The sequence below is a fragment of the Pinus tabuliformis genome, chromosome J (genome assembly GCF_031772625.1).
Source record: "Pinus tabuliformis cultivar Carrire ecotype Pingquan chromosome J, CPIR1, whole genome shotgun sequence".
NCBI lineage: Eukaryota > Viridiplantae > Streptophyta > Pinopsida > Pinales > Pinaceae > Pinus > Pinus tabuliformis.
This window is the reverse complement of record NC_142295.1, coordinates 909,169,725-909,186,085: the sequence shown is the minus strand read 5'-3', so window position 1 is coordinate 909,186,085 and position 16,361 is coordinate 909,169,725. Positions and strand designations below refer to the sequence as shown.

The 16,361-nt window shown below is 38.5% G+C and overlaps 1 protein-coding gene and 2 pseudogenes across 1 annotated transcript in view; all 3 read right to left on the bottom strand.

The window, feature by feature from the left end:
* Positions 1-589: 589 nt before the first annotated feature.
* LOC149229687 (cytoplasmic 60S subunit biogenesis factor REI1 homolog 1-like) lies at positions 590-2,497 on the bottom strand (annotated as a pseudogene).
* A 2,452-nt stretch (positions 2,498-4,949) lies between these two features.
* On the bottom strand, positions 4,950-11,164 carry LOC149229686 (SUPPRESSOR OF ABI3-5-like; annotated as a pseudogene).
* Positions 11,165-11,179: 15 nt separating this feature from the next.
* Positions 11,180-16,361, bottom strand: part of LOC149229685 (SUPPRESSOR OF ABI3-5-like) — a 70,187-nt gene continuing 65,005 nt past the window's right edge. Inside the window, exons 6-9 of the mRNA XM_089381104.1 lie at positions 11,953-11,969; positions 11,817-11,884; positions 11,528-11,700; positions 11,180-11,270 (exon numbers count right to left, since the gene is read on the bottom strand). Of these exons, the coding sequence (XP_089237230.1) occupies positions 11,180-11,270; positions 11,528-11,700; positions 11,817-11,884; positions 11,953-11,969 (349 nt within the window). The remainder of the gene's footprint in view (positions 11,271-11,527; positions 11,701-11,816; positions 11,885-11,952; positions 11,970-16,361) is intronic.

The following is a 16,361-nucleotide window of genomic DNA, read 5'->3' as shown; positions in this document are numbered from 1 at the left end:
TTCATAACATATTCATTTTATCCACTAAAAAGAGAAAGCACCCAATAAAAATTAACCCAAAATTTTAGTGAAATACACACGCATCCCCTTTTTACTCAAGAAACAAATTTTGCTCCTTACAGATTAAAAAAAAAAAAAAAAATCTTTTACAATTTAACAAAGCTCCATGGGTGTCTCATACATTTTATTTAAATTATAAATTAAACAAATGATGTTATTTATAAGGGTCTCTCCTTAGCTATGCATGAACAATGCAACAACTTTTTCCTTTGGATGTATTTCTTGCTTGTCTTACCATTTCATACAAAAAATTCATGTGAGAAGGCTATAGATCATAACATTACCATGAAAACTCTAGTAATTTTCCAAACCCGATACTTCAACTAAAAAATTATCCATGTCACTTGCCTTATTAAAATAAAGGCATGTGGGATGGTTACATATCATCATATTTGCATCTAGCAATTGTTCAGCTCACAACTTCAATTGGAAGACATTGAATGTCATCTAAATAACCATTGGACTATATTTGATAAGATACAAAAGATTAATATGATTGTTTACAATCACATGAATTGAAAGGACCGTCTCAATATGGAACATTCTTGGGAAGGTTCCTAATTACATTATTCTTAAGACCTACTTTTGTCCGCATTGCCTCCACTCCAGAATGTTGTATTTTCTTTAATGAATTGCACCTCAATATCTTCTCTTTTGATTGCACAGTTGCCAAACCCATGCTTCAATACCTGCCAGAAAAAATCCACTCATTTTTCCATGCAAGGAACAAATTTTCAGCCTTGAAACTCAAACTGTATTCATGTGCACACTACATTTCAATATATTATCAAAAAATGCCCTGGAATATATCACCTTGAGACTAATGCACGAGAAAGAGAAACATCTCTCTCAGTCATTGGGTGTGGCTTGTGATGGTAATAATGAAGAAATTCAAGAGAACCAAACACCTTGCATGTTTTTCCATTTTCAAATTTTCTTTGGATTACCAGTGTAGCCCCTCCAAAGAAAAGTTCAAAGTTGACATTGAGATTTTTTTCTATAGGCACTATTTGCAACTCACTTTCATCCACATAACTATCCAGAAACAAAAAGTAGTTCCAAACCATAGCATAAATAATAAATAACCATGCAGTAAGCAACTATATCCTTTGACATCACATACAAGAAATTGAAAAGCGGGAAAACATCCTATGAAATAAACCAATTACATAATACAAGAAACCACAAACCTGTTGTTGTAGTCATAAAAGTCGTCTAAATCAATATCTTCTTCTTCATCTCCATCTCCATAGTGTAATTTGCAGTGGTTTTTGGAAATCATATGCTTCTTAACAACTTCTAGATTTAGAAATGGTTTTCATTTCTCATTGCAATACAAACACATAAAATTATTGGTCACCTGTGATGGCAGAGAAAAAGCACTCAATTCTAAGGATTTTGAATAATTTTGTCAAAATGTGCAGTGGAAAACTTGAATTATATATATATATATATATATATATATATATATATATTCTTCTAAAATACCTTGAGGCCAAGATAACTTAGTAATCCACAAGGATCTTTCAAATATCCAACATTAGGAATAAAAAATCCTTGCATCTTGTGAATATGCTCTACAAAACTCTCAATGGTCCTTAAATCAGATATGAAGCAGCAGTTGACATCTCACTCTAACTTCTCCGTTATCGACTCAAAACTGCCTCCAACATTTCCTAAACTTGATTCATTAACATCCTAATTGTTGCAGTCATAAAAGTCGTCTAAATCATTATCTTCTTCTTCATATCCATCTTCATAGTGTAATTTGCAGTGGTTTTTGGAGGTCATACGCTTCTTGACAACTTCTAGATTTAGAAATGGTTTTCATTTCTCATTGCAATGCAAACACATAAAATTATTTTTTTTTTACAAAATCGGATACTGGTATATTATAAAAACTTCAAAGGACTGAGTCCTATTACATCGGGATGACAAACTAATGTAATGAGGATCCAAAACGGGTTCGCAGACCCTTGATCCTTGTTGCTACAGAAACGGTAACTGAAATAAAAGAGGTAACGGCTATATTGCCGGATAAAGGAGCCTGCAAGCCAACAAAATTTGCAATTCATGAGTCTTAGGTGTTCTTCTGGTTAACAGAGTCATCCGGTAGGGATTCCTTCCTTGCACTAGCTCTGGTTGAGGCTTCCGCATGCATACTTTGGGTGAGATTCCTGATATGGGCAATGGCTTCCTCTAGATGGGTGCATCTGTCCTTCAGGGCCTCGATCTCGGCTTTATATTTCTCCAGCTTCTTCCTTTTGGCTCTGCTATCCGCCTGATAGTCATCTTTGAGATCATTGAAGCGCTTAATGAATCTACCTATCATAAAGGTGTGCGCTTTGCAAAGTGTGCATTCACTGTTTGTAATGACATTTTCGAGGGGATTTGGAGCAGGCTCCTGAGCTCCCTGCTGGTGCTGCTGGTCCTCCATTTCTTCAATCTTGGGGAGGGAACGAACGGGCTGGTGGTGCAGGGAGGGACGATTTCTGGGGGAGGAGGCGATGAAGGGAAGAGACAGGGAGGAGGAGAGCAGGACTGGGGCCAGATGAGAGGAGCAGGGAGACGAGGGAGCGTATGAGGGGAGGGGAAAGTGCTGACACAGCCAAACAACCAGATTGTTAGTATAAAACGAAACACTGAGATTAAAAATGCGTGAGTATACCGCTGATGGAGGACGAGATCCGATCTCCAGGTGGTTGCGCCCGTCTTCAAGATAATGACTGTGCAGGGAGAAGGCACCCGCAATGCCCAACGAGACAGAGAAAGATGGAATTGCGGGGGGGGTTATCTGCTATAAATAGAGGGAGAGAGGCAGCTTGAGCGGGAGGTCCAGTGATGATCAAATCGGATCCTGAAGTGACTATGAGGCCAGATGGAGATTTTACTGCACGCGATGAAGATATTGGAATGATTGCCGTCTGAGCAGAGCCTGAGGTTGGCAGCGGGGTGCGGATATGACACTAAGTCGAGGTTGAGAGAGGTGACCTGAACGTTCATAGGGGGGCGGTTCTGAAAGAGGAGGGACGGAATGGTGCAGTCGAGGAGATTTGATAGAAGGTGAAGCGATTTGGGGATTGGCGTAGAACGAGAGAGATGGAGTCTGAGGTGGCTCAGAGTCTGAGGATTGGGAAGTGCACAAATTTTTTTAAGGAATGGCTTTGTCATAGTGCTGATCATTTTCTCTGACTTGGCCGACCTGTCTAGTGGTTGCCTTGTTGGCCTGTTCGTCAGCCTCTCTATTGTTGCTCCTTAGCACATGTTTAAAAGTGGCTCCATTTAGATCTCTTATGTTATCGTTGATCCTGGCTTTGATGTTGTTCAGTGCAGCTTGCTTGAAATCCTTCCCCGAAACCATGGCAGCTATAATAATGGTTGAGTCTCCTATAATGAGCGGATTTTGTAGCCCAAGGTTCTTCAGAATGGAGGTTCCCAGGAGAAGACTATAGGCCTCGGCCCTGTTGTTGGACATCATGCCCAATCCCCACTCATAAGTTACTATATTCTTGCCTTGGTGATCTTTGATGACTCCTCCTGCACCTGCCTGACCCGGATTATTTTTTGAGGCCCCATCGAACTAGAGAGAGGGCCTCTTTTGGTTTTGGATCCATTCTCTGATTTCCTCATTAGAGCCTCTTAGCTTCCAATCAATCTTTTTCTGACCTGTGTTAGCTGCTTTGAAGTTCCTTGTTTCGTAATTGAATTTTCCCATCCATTCTGTTTCCACTGGGTTTCCGGATTCTTGATCTGAATGAGCTATTCCATTAGCGCTGATGGTCTCCGAGATGAGAGCAATTGTTTTTGCAAGAGTGCTTGAGATGCTGGCCTTTTCATTGTTAAAGATGCTTTTGTTTCGGGCATTCCAGATTTGCCAACAGAGGGTAGGAGGGATACTATTCCACAATCTTTTGGCAAGGGTTTTGTTTTTCTTGGGGTAAGGATAGTTGTTCCCCCAATTTTTTTGGAGGAGGTTGATTTGAGTGGGAAATTCACTTGTTCTTAACGGGCTAATAATGAGCTTCCAACAGTTTCAGGCGAAGGAGCATTCTAGGAAAAGATGATTGATGCTTTCTTCAGCAGCTCTACACAGGCAGCATATTGAAGGACCGAGGATGCCTTTCTTCCTTAGGTTTTCTGCTGTGAGGATTTTGCTTTTGAGGAGCGTCCAATTGAAAAATTTGATCTTTGGGATACATTCCGGATTCCAAGCCACTTTGTGGAGAGGCCAATTATTGATTGCTGTGGCATTTTGAAGGATTTTGTATCCTTCTTTGACTGTGTAGATTCCTCCATTGGGGTCCCAGACATACTTGTCCTCGGATGTACTGTTGAGAGGAGCTGCCCCTGAGAGAGATAGCTTGAGGTCGACCCACGGGTTCCTTAGGTTGTTTGGGAGGGGGAGATACTTCCAGCCCAGCCACCTGTTTTGCTCCCAACAAACACATAAAATTATTGGTCAACTGTGATGGCAGAGAAAAAGCACGCAATTCTAAGTATTTTGAATAATTTTGTCAAAATGTGCAGTGGAAAACTTGAATTATCTATATATATATATATATATATATATATATATATATATATATATATATATATATATATATATATATATATATATATATATATATATATATATATATATATATAGATATATATATATATATATTCTTCTAAAATACCTTGAGGCCAAGATAACTTAGTAATCCACAAGGATCTTTCAAATATCCAACATTAAGAATAAAAAATCCTTGCATCTTGTGAATATGCTCTACAAAACTCTCAATGGTCCTGAAATCAGATATGAAGCAGCAGTTGACATCTCAGTCTAACTTCTCCGTTATCGACTCAAAACTGCCTCCAATATTTCCTAAACTTGATTCATTAACATCCTAACTCTTCATAGATTCTGATGCTACACTAGCCATGCCATAGGTCTCAGCCTCCTTCCATTCTTCACTGCTTTCATATTCTTCTGATTTATCTTCATTCAAAGAAGAATAAGATTTTTTGACAAGATATGAATTGTTTATTGCACGTTCTAGTAGTGGCCTAATGACAGTAATGCCGGCACTTTGAGAATCTGGAATTTTCGAAGCACACGAAATGTCAGCCTTTGAATTAAGATGTTGAGTGTGTGCCTTGACACTTATGTATTATTTTGCACAAAGCGAGCAACAATACAACATTTGGTTGCTTTCCAACCTCTTATGTTCCTCTTGCAGTGTTTCTTGAAACAATAGTTGGAGGCAGTGTGGTCCCTTTCGGCAAAATTCAATAGATGGATAATATATAAGCCTAAGATAGATAATTATTATTATCCAATTTTAAGGTCACGGCTAAGCCATACACCAAATTGGTGTATGAGACCCCCTTTTCTGTGGGACAATAGACTCACCTCCGCACAATGATTTGACTACTAAGTCTACGAAGGCATACATACTCTACCCCCCTCTAGTTTTGATCTTGTGACCTCTTAGGAGGAAACACATGCTCTTAATCATTAGGCCCACTTAGGTTGTATAATCTTGGATAATACATAAGACGATATTGATGCAGAGCTTCTAGTCTAAAAATAATATCACAACAACATCAATACCAAATATATGCAATCAACTACAAACTTTCTAAAAAAATAGACCATCAGGCCATGGGTTCAATACAGGCACCTCTTGCAACATTGTTACATTTTGGCCTGCTAAAAATGTCACATTCCCATTATATTTGCTTATGGTTGTTGCTCCAACAAATGGATTAAAGCGAGCATTGCCATTTCTGGATCTGAGAAATGGAGTGTAACAACTTGTTGAAGGATCGCGTAAAAATTTGTCAGGATCACAAATGTGATGTACGAAAAGGACAAGACAAAAAAATCACTTTCACCTTAAGGTAGTAATGAAAATCACAAAATTTAGTCATATATTATTTTACAAAAGTTGCATAGGAATAGCAACACAAAGGGTAGTTAAAGAAAAAGCCTAGTTTTCAGTCACCTATTAATTTACAAAAGGTGCATTATAAAAGAAATTGAAAGGTACAGTATATGTAGAAATGTGTAGAATAAATTTTCAGGACCTAAACCAATTCGATGCAAAAATTATTCGAGCTATCTGCTTTTAAACAAAGCAAAGTTTTGTGGAAGAAAGAATGCATTCTCTTTAAAGATTTTTGTTAATAGAATGATTGTTTCATTTATTAGGTTATTTAAGGTAGGGAAAATAAACTTATGCTATGTCCAGTGGGGTCAATGCATTGACTACAATCCTATAACATACTAAACCTAACTAATGACTCACTCTTGATGCTACTTAACCAAAGAGATTGGATACCACCACTAAAAGTTTCAAAAGTTATAGGCCTATCAAGGAAGGAAAGTGCAAGCCAGAGAAATGACAGGATAACTTTGTAGAAATAATTTATGATTACTAATAACATGCATCCCTACTTCTATTATTTGATTATTAGCAGTTGTATGTACATGTAGTTTTTTTTCATTGACCTGTTTTAAACATTTATTGGAAGCTTTCTCCTTAAAAATTGAGACTTCTAACAATGTGCTTTTATATCAATGCCATATCCATATGCCAGAAACAAGGAAATGTGAGAAATACCACAGGGCCTAGTTGTTGAGAAGCATCAAATGGGCTAGATAAGGCAAGTTCATAAGAATGGTATTGGCAATCCATAATCTGAGGCATTAATGTAACACTTGCAATACTTGGATCAGTTTCAACAAGTGAATAATGAGGGTCCAGCTGTACTACTAGATCTTGCTTGGATGGATCAGGTTGAGAAACCCCATTTTTTGTGATTGAATTTGTAATCTCAATACTAGAAGACAAGTTATGATCTTCACTGGGAGTTGTTTGTTCATGGTGTTCACTTGGAGACTCGGGACTTGGGTCTGACGTCCTGCAAGAATTCCCCATTATTAACATTTTTAGTTTATTTCAATAAAGATGAAATAAAATGCCTCAATTTAACTGACTCAACATTATCATAAAAAAAGGTATTAACCTTGAATAAAATTCTTCATTTGAATCCTCTATTTTTGGGATGTCTCAGAAAGTGGAGTGGAACTCTTGTCACTACCACCCTTGCCAAACTTTGTGCTTAAAGTATTTCCAAAGAATGCTCCAAAGCTTCCAAAATTGAGCCCTATAAAAGCAACTTCAGGAACTTGAAGATGATTCAGAATGATTAGATGTTGATCATTTCGAACATTTAGTTGTTCCAGTTCTTCCTCCAACTTGGTAGCTCCATCATCCACATTTACAGCATTGGGTGGTGATAGAGATGATGCACTTATTTCAGCAACACTTGCACTACTTGTGCTACTATTAATTACGCCAGGGTTCTACTGTTAATTACGTTAAGATTCATAGATGTAGTAATCTGGTTAGGGGGATTTCACTTCCACTCCATGTTAGGCCCAATTGTTAAATAGGAAAGACAAAAATTGTCACCAAAAAATGGTATACCCAAGCAATGCACTTGTTATGATTTAAAACTCCCTTTGTAAGTATTAAATCAATTAATGTACAACACCTTGCACCCTAATTCAAAATATCAACAAGTTTTATATCTAAGTTAACACTAGCAGGAAAAATTAATGCCTCCTCTAACAAGTCATCAGTGCTCACTATAGGACACAATACAAAGGATTGAAGCAGAATGTGTAGTAGATTTTTCTTGCAAAAATCGTTGAATTGAAATTATGTGTGTGTTAGTTGTAGTACATTATGCATAGATAGATGATACATACTATCAATCTAATAAACATAAAGAATTCTTGTATAACTCAGGTTGAAGAATTCAGAGTGAGATTGCTCCAATGCCTTTGTTTTAAGGTATATGGAAAAAGTTTAGATCAAGACCAACTGATAAATCCATAGCACCCAAATGCAATAGAAACATGAAAGAGGCATATATATTTTCCATTTAGAAATTAAAGTAGGGATTTTATGAAAGATTTGAGAGGTTGAATGGATTATCATACCATGAGGCAAAAGTATATGGGAAGATCAAGAAAAAACATGCAAATGATGCATGTTTCATGCTATGATTTTAAGATTTCAAGTTCTTGTAGAGGAACTTCAATGATCATTGTGGAACAAAAGAGAATATACAATATCGATTAGTTAGATTGCCACAATTCATTGACTAGAATGGGGATTATCGTACTCAATCCAAATAAGATGAGATATTCATATTGATAAAGAAGAGGTTTTTTATACATCCTTTGATAACAATAAGTAATTAAATTACACAAAAGATCCCTGATTCATCATACTAATGTGTCTCAAATAGAGAATGGAAATGAGAGTTCCCAGGCATCTAGCCAATCCTGTAAATTCTAACTTAATCCCCAAAATGCATAAAATAGAGCCTTGAATGAATTCATTTGACCTGCCCATCCAACACCATAGCATAACCATGTGACCAAACAGTGTAGATTTTATAGTTATATATTATTGTGGCATGCCCTACTTACAATTAAACCATGTGACCAAAGTCACCAAACAAGCATGAGATGAAACAACAAGGGAATTAAAAATGAATAAATGGAAATCAGTAGAGCCCAATTGCATAGTCCATAAATAAAAGTATCACCTAGATACTTTTTAGCATCAAGGCTTCCACTCACATCAAAAAGGGAGAATGTATGCCCCTGTAGCTACACCATGCATATAACTCCTCCAAAATTGTCAAGACAAAACAATTAGAAAAACTACCATCTTACTTAGATTGAGACCTATAAGCAACCTAAATAGACCTGGCCAAAGCTTAGTCACTTTATTTATCCCTTGGTTTGAATTGGAATTAGAATTGGGTGGAAACTTCCTATTGAGGATAAAAAAAATTGGCAGGTAACAGTATGAGTTTCCACAAGCAAAGAAAATATGAGATAGTCATTGGCCAGTATACAACTAGACCATTTCATGAAATCTAGTGAGATATTTCTTTTGTACACAACTCCATAATTGTCTCTAGAATGAGTCTCAAACTGAGGATCAACCTTTCATTGTGTCTGACTACCAAGACCAACTCTATGTTTTGTAACTTATGCTTGTACAGGCTCTACAATCTCGGTGCCATCCTTGCCAAGTCCCTGAACCAATCCATATAATTACAGGATCAAGATTTAGGAGACAACCAACCAGGGTTAAAAAAGAAATTAATGCATGTTGTGCACTCAAAAATCAGTCTCACATACCGAGGCTTCTTTCCAACCCATGTTTCTCAACATGTGATTCCCCACATTACTTCCATCAATAATTTTATCAGAGGTGATGACTTCATAAATTTGAGCTTCACCTCCTAGCAGCACTAAGCCAAATGTCACTCTACCCACACCTAGGGAAAAGGGCATGTCAAAGCATTTTCCTCTACTTTTGAGACCTGAAAATAATGAAATTTCTCGATATGGAAAATTGCAAAAGCCATATCTTACAGTCACATTTCTATGCAACAACCAAAACTCTCACAAGGAATGATATAATGATAAAAGTGTAAATTGCATTTCTGGTGAGTTAAAAGTGAGACTATGGTAATATGACATTTTAGTAAATATGCAATCACATTTCTATGTGCTAAAGCGAAAGTAACTCTCAATGGATAATACAATGAAGGAACCGCGGATTACATTTCTGGTGACATAGACATGCAAATACGGTAATATAACATGAAAAAAAGTCTTCTAGAACTTGTAATATAATAAACCTGAGACAAAACTAATTTCTAAAATACATACTAACACTAAGAAACATTGATAAAATATCAAAATACAAGCAATTAAATCTTATTTTTCTCTGCATGCTCTAAGTCTAATAGACTGTTTGCAAAAGATGATGATCCATAAAGACTATGCGTTTATGTTTCTCTATCTCTATAACCGTATTGAGGAGTTTCAGAAAACATGTGTTTTGTTGGAGTCATTGGTCCATAAGAGCCTAATGCAGATGCATTTGTCTTGAATGGAGTTGATATTGTACTAGCCTCAGGGACCACACTTGGTCCAACCATTGATGATCTAGATACTATTGCTCTAGTAGATCCTAAAAAGTTTACATTTGTTCTCACCACTCCTCTTGTTGATTCTTTAATCACATCCCTTATTATACCACCAACACTATTACTAAAAAATAGAGGCTTTGGCTTTACTGCACTATCAAATGGAGCATAATTACCACCAAATGGATTTCCTGCTCCACATCCTAGATATGAAAATCCCTTATTAGCTTCTTTTGCATTTACCATGTTAGACTTAAATTTTGGAGCACTTACACCTTTACCAAACATATTTTCATTATTAGTATTATTATGCTTCTCATCTGAAAAGGTAGGTAATGTTGCTAGAGAGGAACCATCATCTAGGGCATATTTGCATTATTAGTATTATTATGATTCTCATCTGAAGAGGTAGATAATTTTGCTAGAGAGGAATCATCATCTAGGACAATCCGAGCAACCTTCTCTTCATGAAGACATTGCTTCCACATTGTCAAGATAGTGTTCATTTTCTTCTTACTAACCAATATATTGCCTTTAGAGGCCAAATTAATTTCTTTTAATTTTTCCTTCTCTTTCTTTGTATTTATCTATGCAACAGTTGTAGCAGCCTCGATAACATCTAGTAAAGAGGATTTTTTATCTAAAGCTTCATTATTAACAGTGATTTTTGCAACTAGAGCTTAAATGACCTTTATTCAATGATTAATTTCCCCCTCTCTAGACTTGCTTGATGTCTTATTTTTGTCACTAGCTTGATCCACATAAGGCATATATTGTTGTGTCTCTTGGTCATAGGAATACCAGGTACCATTATTAGCATCATAATAGAGCCCTACATGATTGGCTTAACAATTAAGGTAAGGAACAAAGGACTAGTGTTTGGTGTTGCAACTTGCAAGTCTCATCTACAATAAGCATGTGCCAAACCTCACAAGTAGTGCTTAATGATAATATCTAACATATGAAGGGCATGAACTCATGAAAAAATCCTAGCAAAAGAAGGGTAATATGAGACAAAATAAATGGATACCAATATGACCATAAGATTTAAACCCATATGCTTCATCCCGGACAAACCAGATTGATGAATCATGCCTCCTTCAGAAGGTTAAACATTTTCACCCGTCATTTTGCCTTCAATGTGTTTTTTATCATCAAGGTTGTACTCCTTAGGTGCCCATCCAACAAAGTCATATTGCAAAAAGAAATAAATGAACAATGTAAAAATAATGATACTTTAGATTATGGAGGTATAATTTGGTACAATTTTCTAGCAACCAGTTTCTTATTTAGTAATGTATTGTGTCAAACAGTAGCACCTATCAACTTATGCACATTACAAAGAGAATAAATTTGTTGTCTTGAAATCCAGTGTAATAAAATTCTACAGCAAAGAAAAAAAAATCTTGAAAGCTTAAATGATGTTCAAAAAACAAGAATATAATAGAAAACCTGATGTGAAAAGGTTGCAGCTTCAATTGCAGCACTAGAAGGCTTCTGGACTGAGAAGTTCCAGTAGAGGAGTTTGGTACCATGAATACTATTTTCATATGCAACCCTCAAGACTTGACCATTCCTTTCCAAATTTTTTCCATTAGTTGCCTCCAATGCCTTTGTTGCTTCTTTCACCTAGAAGGATACTCATCCATATAAAAACAAACTATGCATATGAAAAAGGAAAATTAGCAGCAAAGAATGGGAATTAGCTTTGGAGATTTTATAAATAAATGTATGAAAGTCCATACCGAATGAAAAGGTACAAATGAAAATCCCCTTGAAACATGAGTAAATTTTTCATAAACAAGTTGAAGGTCTGTTGTAGAGGCTACAACCACCCTCCAAAATTTTTCCTTAGCTTCGTTTTGGAGCCTCCCTACCAACCTTTCACAACAGCATGTCTTGTCTTGTCAAGTACACAAGCTTCAGTGATTTTCTTGCAGAATGACAGCTTGTCCATCAAAGCTTGTTGCATCCCCCTCACAGGCTGTTTCACCAGACTTGGTCTAGCTGCAGGCTGAGAAGCTCCCTCAAGAAATTGCGCAATTCTAGAGGGAAACCATTCTTCCCTCCAAAAATTGCGCAATTCTGTCAAGCAGCCTGCTGTGCTCCAGAATTGTGCAATTCTACCTGTCATTGTTCATTGATAAAATTGCACAATTCCTCCCAGTAGGGCTGCTTAGTGCAAAAATTGTGCAATCCCTGTAGGCAGCCATCCCAATCCCTGTAGGCAGCCATCCCAGCTCCCTCCCATAAATGTGCATTTTTTCCTCCTAGCTGAGCAGATTGTTGCATGTGTAGTTGAGTTCACCAGTTCCCTCCAGAACCGAGCAAAATTGATTTGCATGCATGGGCTACTCCTCCAAAGGCAGCATGCAAAGGCATCCTTTTATTCAAGGATCTATTTTTAGCAGCTGGAGGTTACATGCAAGGATCATCTCAGAAACCTCCCGCCAAGTGTTGATTTTCATAGATTTGTGGCATGCACGTCACAACCTCGATCTGATCAAAACTCATCAGCTAGACGTTGTAGAGCTCATTCCTCACCTCGACCTTGCACCATTGGCATCCCACATTACATCTAGGAGTCGTCGAGACATTCAACTCAGTTTTCTTGGGGTAAGCCTGATGCTAATGACTTGCATTACGTTTCTGGCATTTTTTGTGTTTCGCTTCGTATGAATGTTGTTTGCTTGATTTTAGTGAAAGCTTGTTGTCATTTGCATGCATACTAGCTTGTACTAGCACCGTTTCAGTTTTCCTTTGCATCTCACTACTGTCGCATGCATAACATTTTTTTGCATGGAGAGTCATCGTTGCGGCGACTCGATTCACACACATGCATGCTTTCCAATTTTCTGAATCATGCTCTTGTTGTTTGCATGAATGATCATTCACTCTTGTTTGCACTTGTCTCATCATGCATTCACACTTCTCATGTTTTCAATCACCCGTCAGCCAGATTGGGCTACCTTGGCCCGAACCGTGCCTTGCCCAGCTAGCAATGCGCATTTTTGGAAGCAAAGGCTTTGCTTTCCCTCCAGAAATTACGCAAGTATAGCTAGGCACTGACCTCCAAGCTTGCACTGCGCAATTCTTGGAGGCAGTTTCCTCTTGGCCCCAGAAACTGCGCAATGCAGTTTGTTGGTTGCATGTCACTGCAGACTGAAATTGCGTAGTTTTAGTCCTTAGTAGGCCAGACTGGACTGTGTATTGCATAGTTCCAGCAGTCAGTCCGCCTCTTGATAGCTTGGACTATGCCTTGCGCAGTTTTGGCAGTTAGTCTCCGAAAATCCTGGTGGAAATTGTGCAACCTTCATGATCATTCACGCAGATATGTTGCAAGTCAGTTCTCAAGTTCGTTTTGGTTTTCAACTGACATATTGCTTGCCATGAGTGTTTCCATGTCTCTAGGTATCTCAGGTGTTCATCTGCCTCTCAGTCGCATAGGTACAATGGTTTTAGGAGAGTAGAGTTAAAGACACTATCCAGAGCACGCTTGGGGATGCAGTGAATCAAGTGTCTATGAACTTGCCTACCCACGAAGACATCAAGTTGTTTGTAGACAAGGACCTCAAGATATGACAGTAGCAACATCACAGCAAGCAACACATCAAAAGCAACTAAAGGAAGCATATCCGATGCCACGAACGCAAGAGGAAGGTTGTTGACAACATAGAGGCAGAACAAAATTGCAAGCTCAAGCAAATCCACTTGTGATCAAAGAAACTTTGGAGACTCAAGCTATGAGGTGACAACGTGAAATGAAGATCATGAGAAGACAGAGAACGGAACAAAGAAGGAGTTGCATGTGTTGAAGCATCAACTCAAGGGAGAACAGGAGTTGCATAGACGAGAGAATGAGTTGCAGCAGGAACAGGTACAGCAGTGAGCGCAACCTACACTCACAGATGAAACTGCACCCGTACAAGTTATAGATCCATCCCAGTAGTTGATACAAAGCAGACAAGGTGATCAGTGTTGTTGATCGCATGCAAGGGAATTCAGCATCATGCATGTCATTGTGCGCACGCATGCGATCCCACCCATTTGGCACACTCACCGAAGCGAAGACAAGAAGCAAATCCAACTGGAGTTGAAAATGTATTTTGACAAGTCAATGCGCACGGCCACCAACACATGCTTGGAGATTAGTGCAGACTCTATGTATCAACATGTTGTTGGTCGGGTCACACCTAGGACGACCATGTGCATGCCGCCAGACAAGTGGGACGGAGGAGCCATATCAGTGTACCCGGATGCAACGAAGGCAAGAGTTTGCCTCAACAATATGTCACCATTGAGCACACGGACACCATCACGGATGACCAAGCTTGGCATTAGTTCGCCACCATCGACCATCACAAGGATGTCAAAGAGTTTGGTCTCAACACAATGGTCCAAGTGTTAGTGATATCTTGCATGGCTTGCTCAAGCCATTTTGTCTCACATGGGTACATGTGCATTGTAACGTAATGTCTTGCCAAGTGTAAGTTCAAGTGTCGATAGTTGGATGTAACAATCATAGAGTAGATGAAGATTCATGAGGGTAAATGAACTATCACAAAGGGGAATGTCAAGGGTCACCCCACCCTTTGTTATAAATAGTCCCTCATAACTCATTGTAAGGGCTTTTGGTTAGCCAAGCTTTCGATAGCACTATCTAAGAGATAGCTTGGATAGTATTGTAACGAGCCTTGGCTTCTCCACTACACATACCTGGTACATCTCTTTGGAGGAGCAGGGAATTGTGGCTATAACATTCCGCTGTCTGAACTAGTGGTTGGACATGGATGTATTGTATGACTGGAACTTACACTTCTTAATATAACAAGAGCCAACACATTTCATGCATATGTTGTATTTATTTCAACTATTTGTTTACTCTAAATGATATATGTATCTGTTTGCTTATGCATGCATGTATAGCTATTTTTGTGTATGTGTGTATGAATCTTTCTTAAATGTGTTGTTGGTTTAACCATCACTTTGGATTGCTAGCTAACTTGGCTTCCATGTTGTGATGCATCCTTGCTCGTGTGTTCCCTTCTTAACTCCGTGCTATCACAGGTTTCCAAGTGGTGCACTCATCTCAACCCCCGCATGTTAGAACCTCTCATGCACCTTCCTCGGCTCACTGCATATGTCACACCCTTCCTACCAACAGAGTTATCTTACTTGCCTCTGTGCGAAATCACGGTCAAGGCATTACTGTATGACCCAGTGCTGGGACTCCTACACCAAACGCTCTAAGGTCTAATTTGGACTTCTTACCGAGGAGATCCCCTTACATGTTGGCAGGTATAGCACCGTCAACATTTTTGGTGCTAGAAGGAGGGCCAGATGATAAGATGAGTCCTCGCATATGTTTTGAATCTCTACATATCTATCATGACTAACTACAGAGTTGCTCTTCTAGAGTGTATGTCTTATGGAAACGACTTCATAATCTCGGAAGAGCTCTCAGATAACTTGTCACATAAAACATACGATGGTGGAGGCTACATATCCTTGGTTAGGCATGCAGTCGGCATTGTAGGCTCATGCGAAAGACATGGAATCTTTGAAGAATACATCACCTGCGTGTTTTTGATCTACACGATTTGAGGGCATCCAATGCACTAGTGTGTCGCGCTGCCCAAAAAATCTATTCGTTATCTTTCTCATCTGGTCACAGAGATAAACAGTGCTTTCAATCACTTTAACCATAAAGAACTCGATCAAGAAATTCTTAAATTACAAAAAGAACCTGATGAATCCGTTGATTGGTTTTACACATGCTTTTGTAATCTTGCATACCGATTTCCCGAAGATGAAATTGATTGGGAATTTATTTATGGGAGATTTGAGTATCTTCTTCACATATGTGAACCCCACTCAGCACACTTCGGTGATGGAGCTGCGCAATCACAGGAAGGCACAGTTTTTGTCACAAGTGATTGTCTTCCTTCACCTCATCAAACAACTCCACCACCATGTAGTGATGTGGGAGACCATGCACACACATATGTTGAACTGTCACAACTTCCCACCCCACCTGCTCTTGAGATCTACACAAATTTGGCTTGCAAGCCTATTGGTTGTCATGTGGATTCATTCCCTCAACCTCCATCCTTGCATCCTATTGATCCTCTCGATTGTACTGTCTCGTTTTCTTCCATTCTAAACTCCTCACCTGCTGTGAATGAGGATCAAGTTGTCGACGGAGTTGGTGTTAGCCAACCTTTGCCATCATTCATGATGAGTGTGTGCGGGAATCTAAAGAAGAACCCGCTGTGAAGGATGACTCCCTT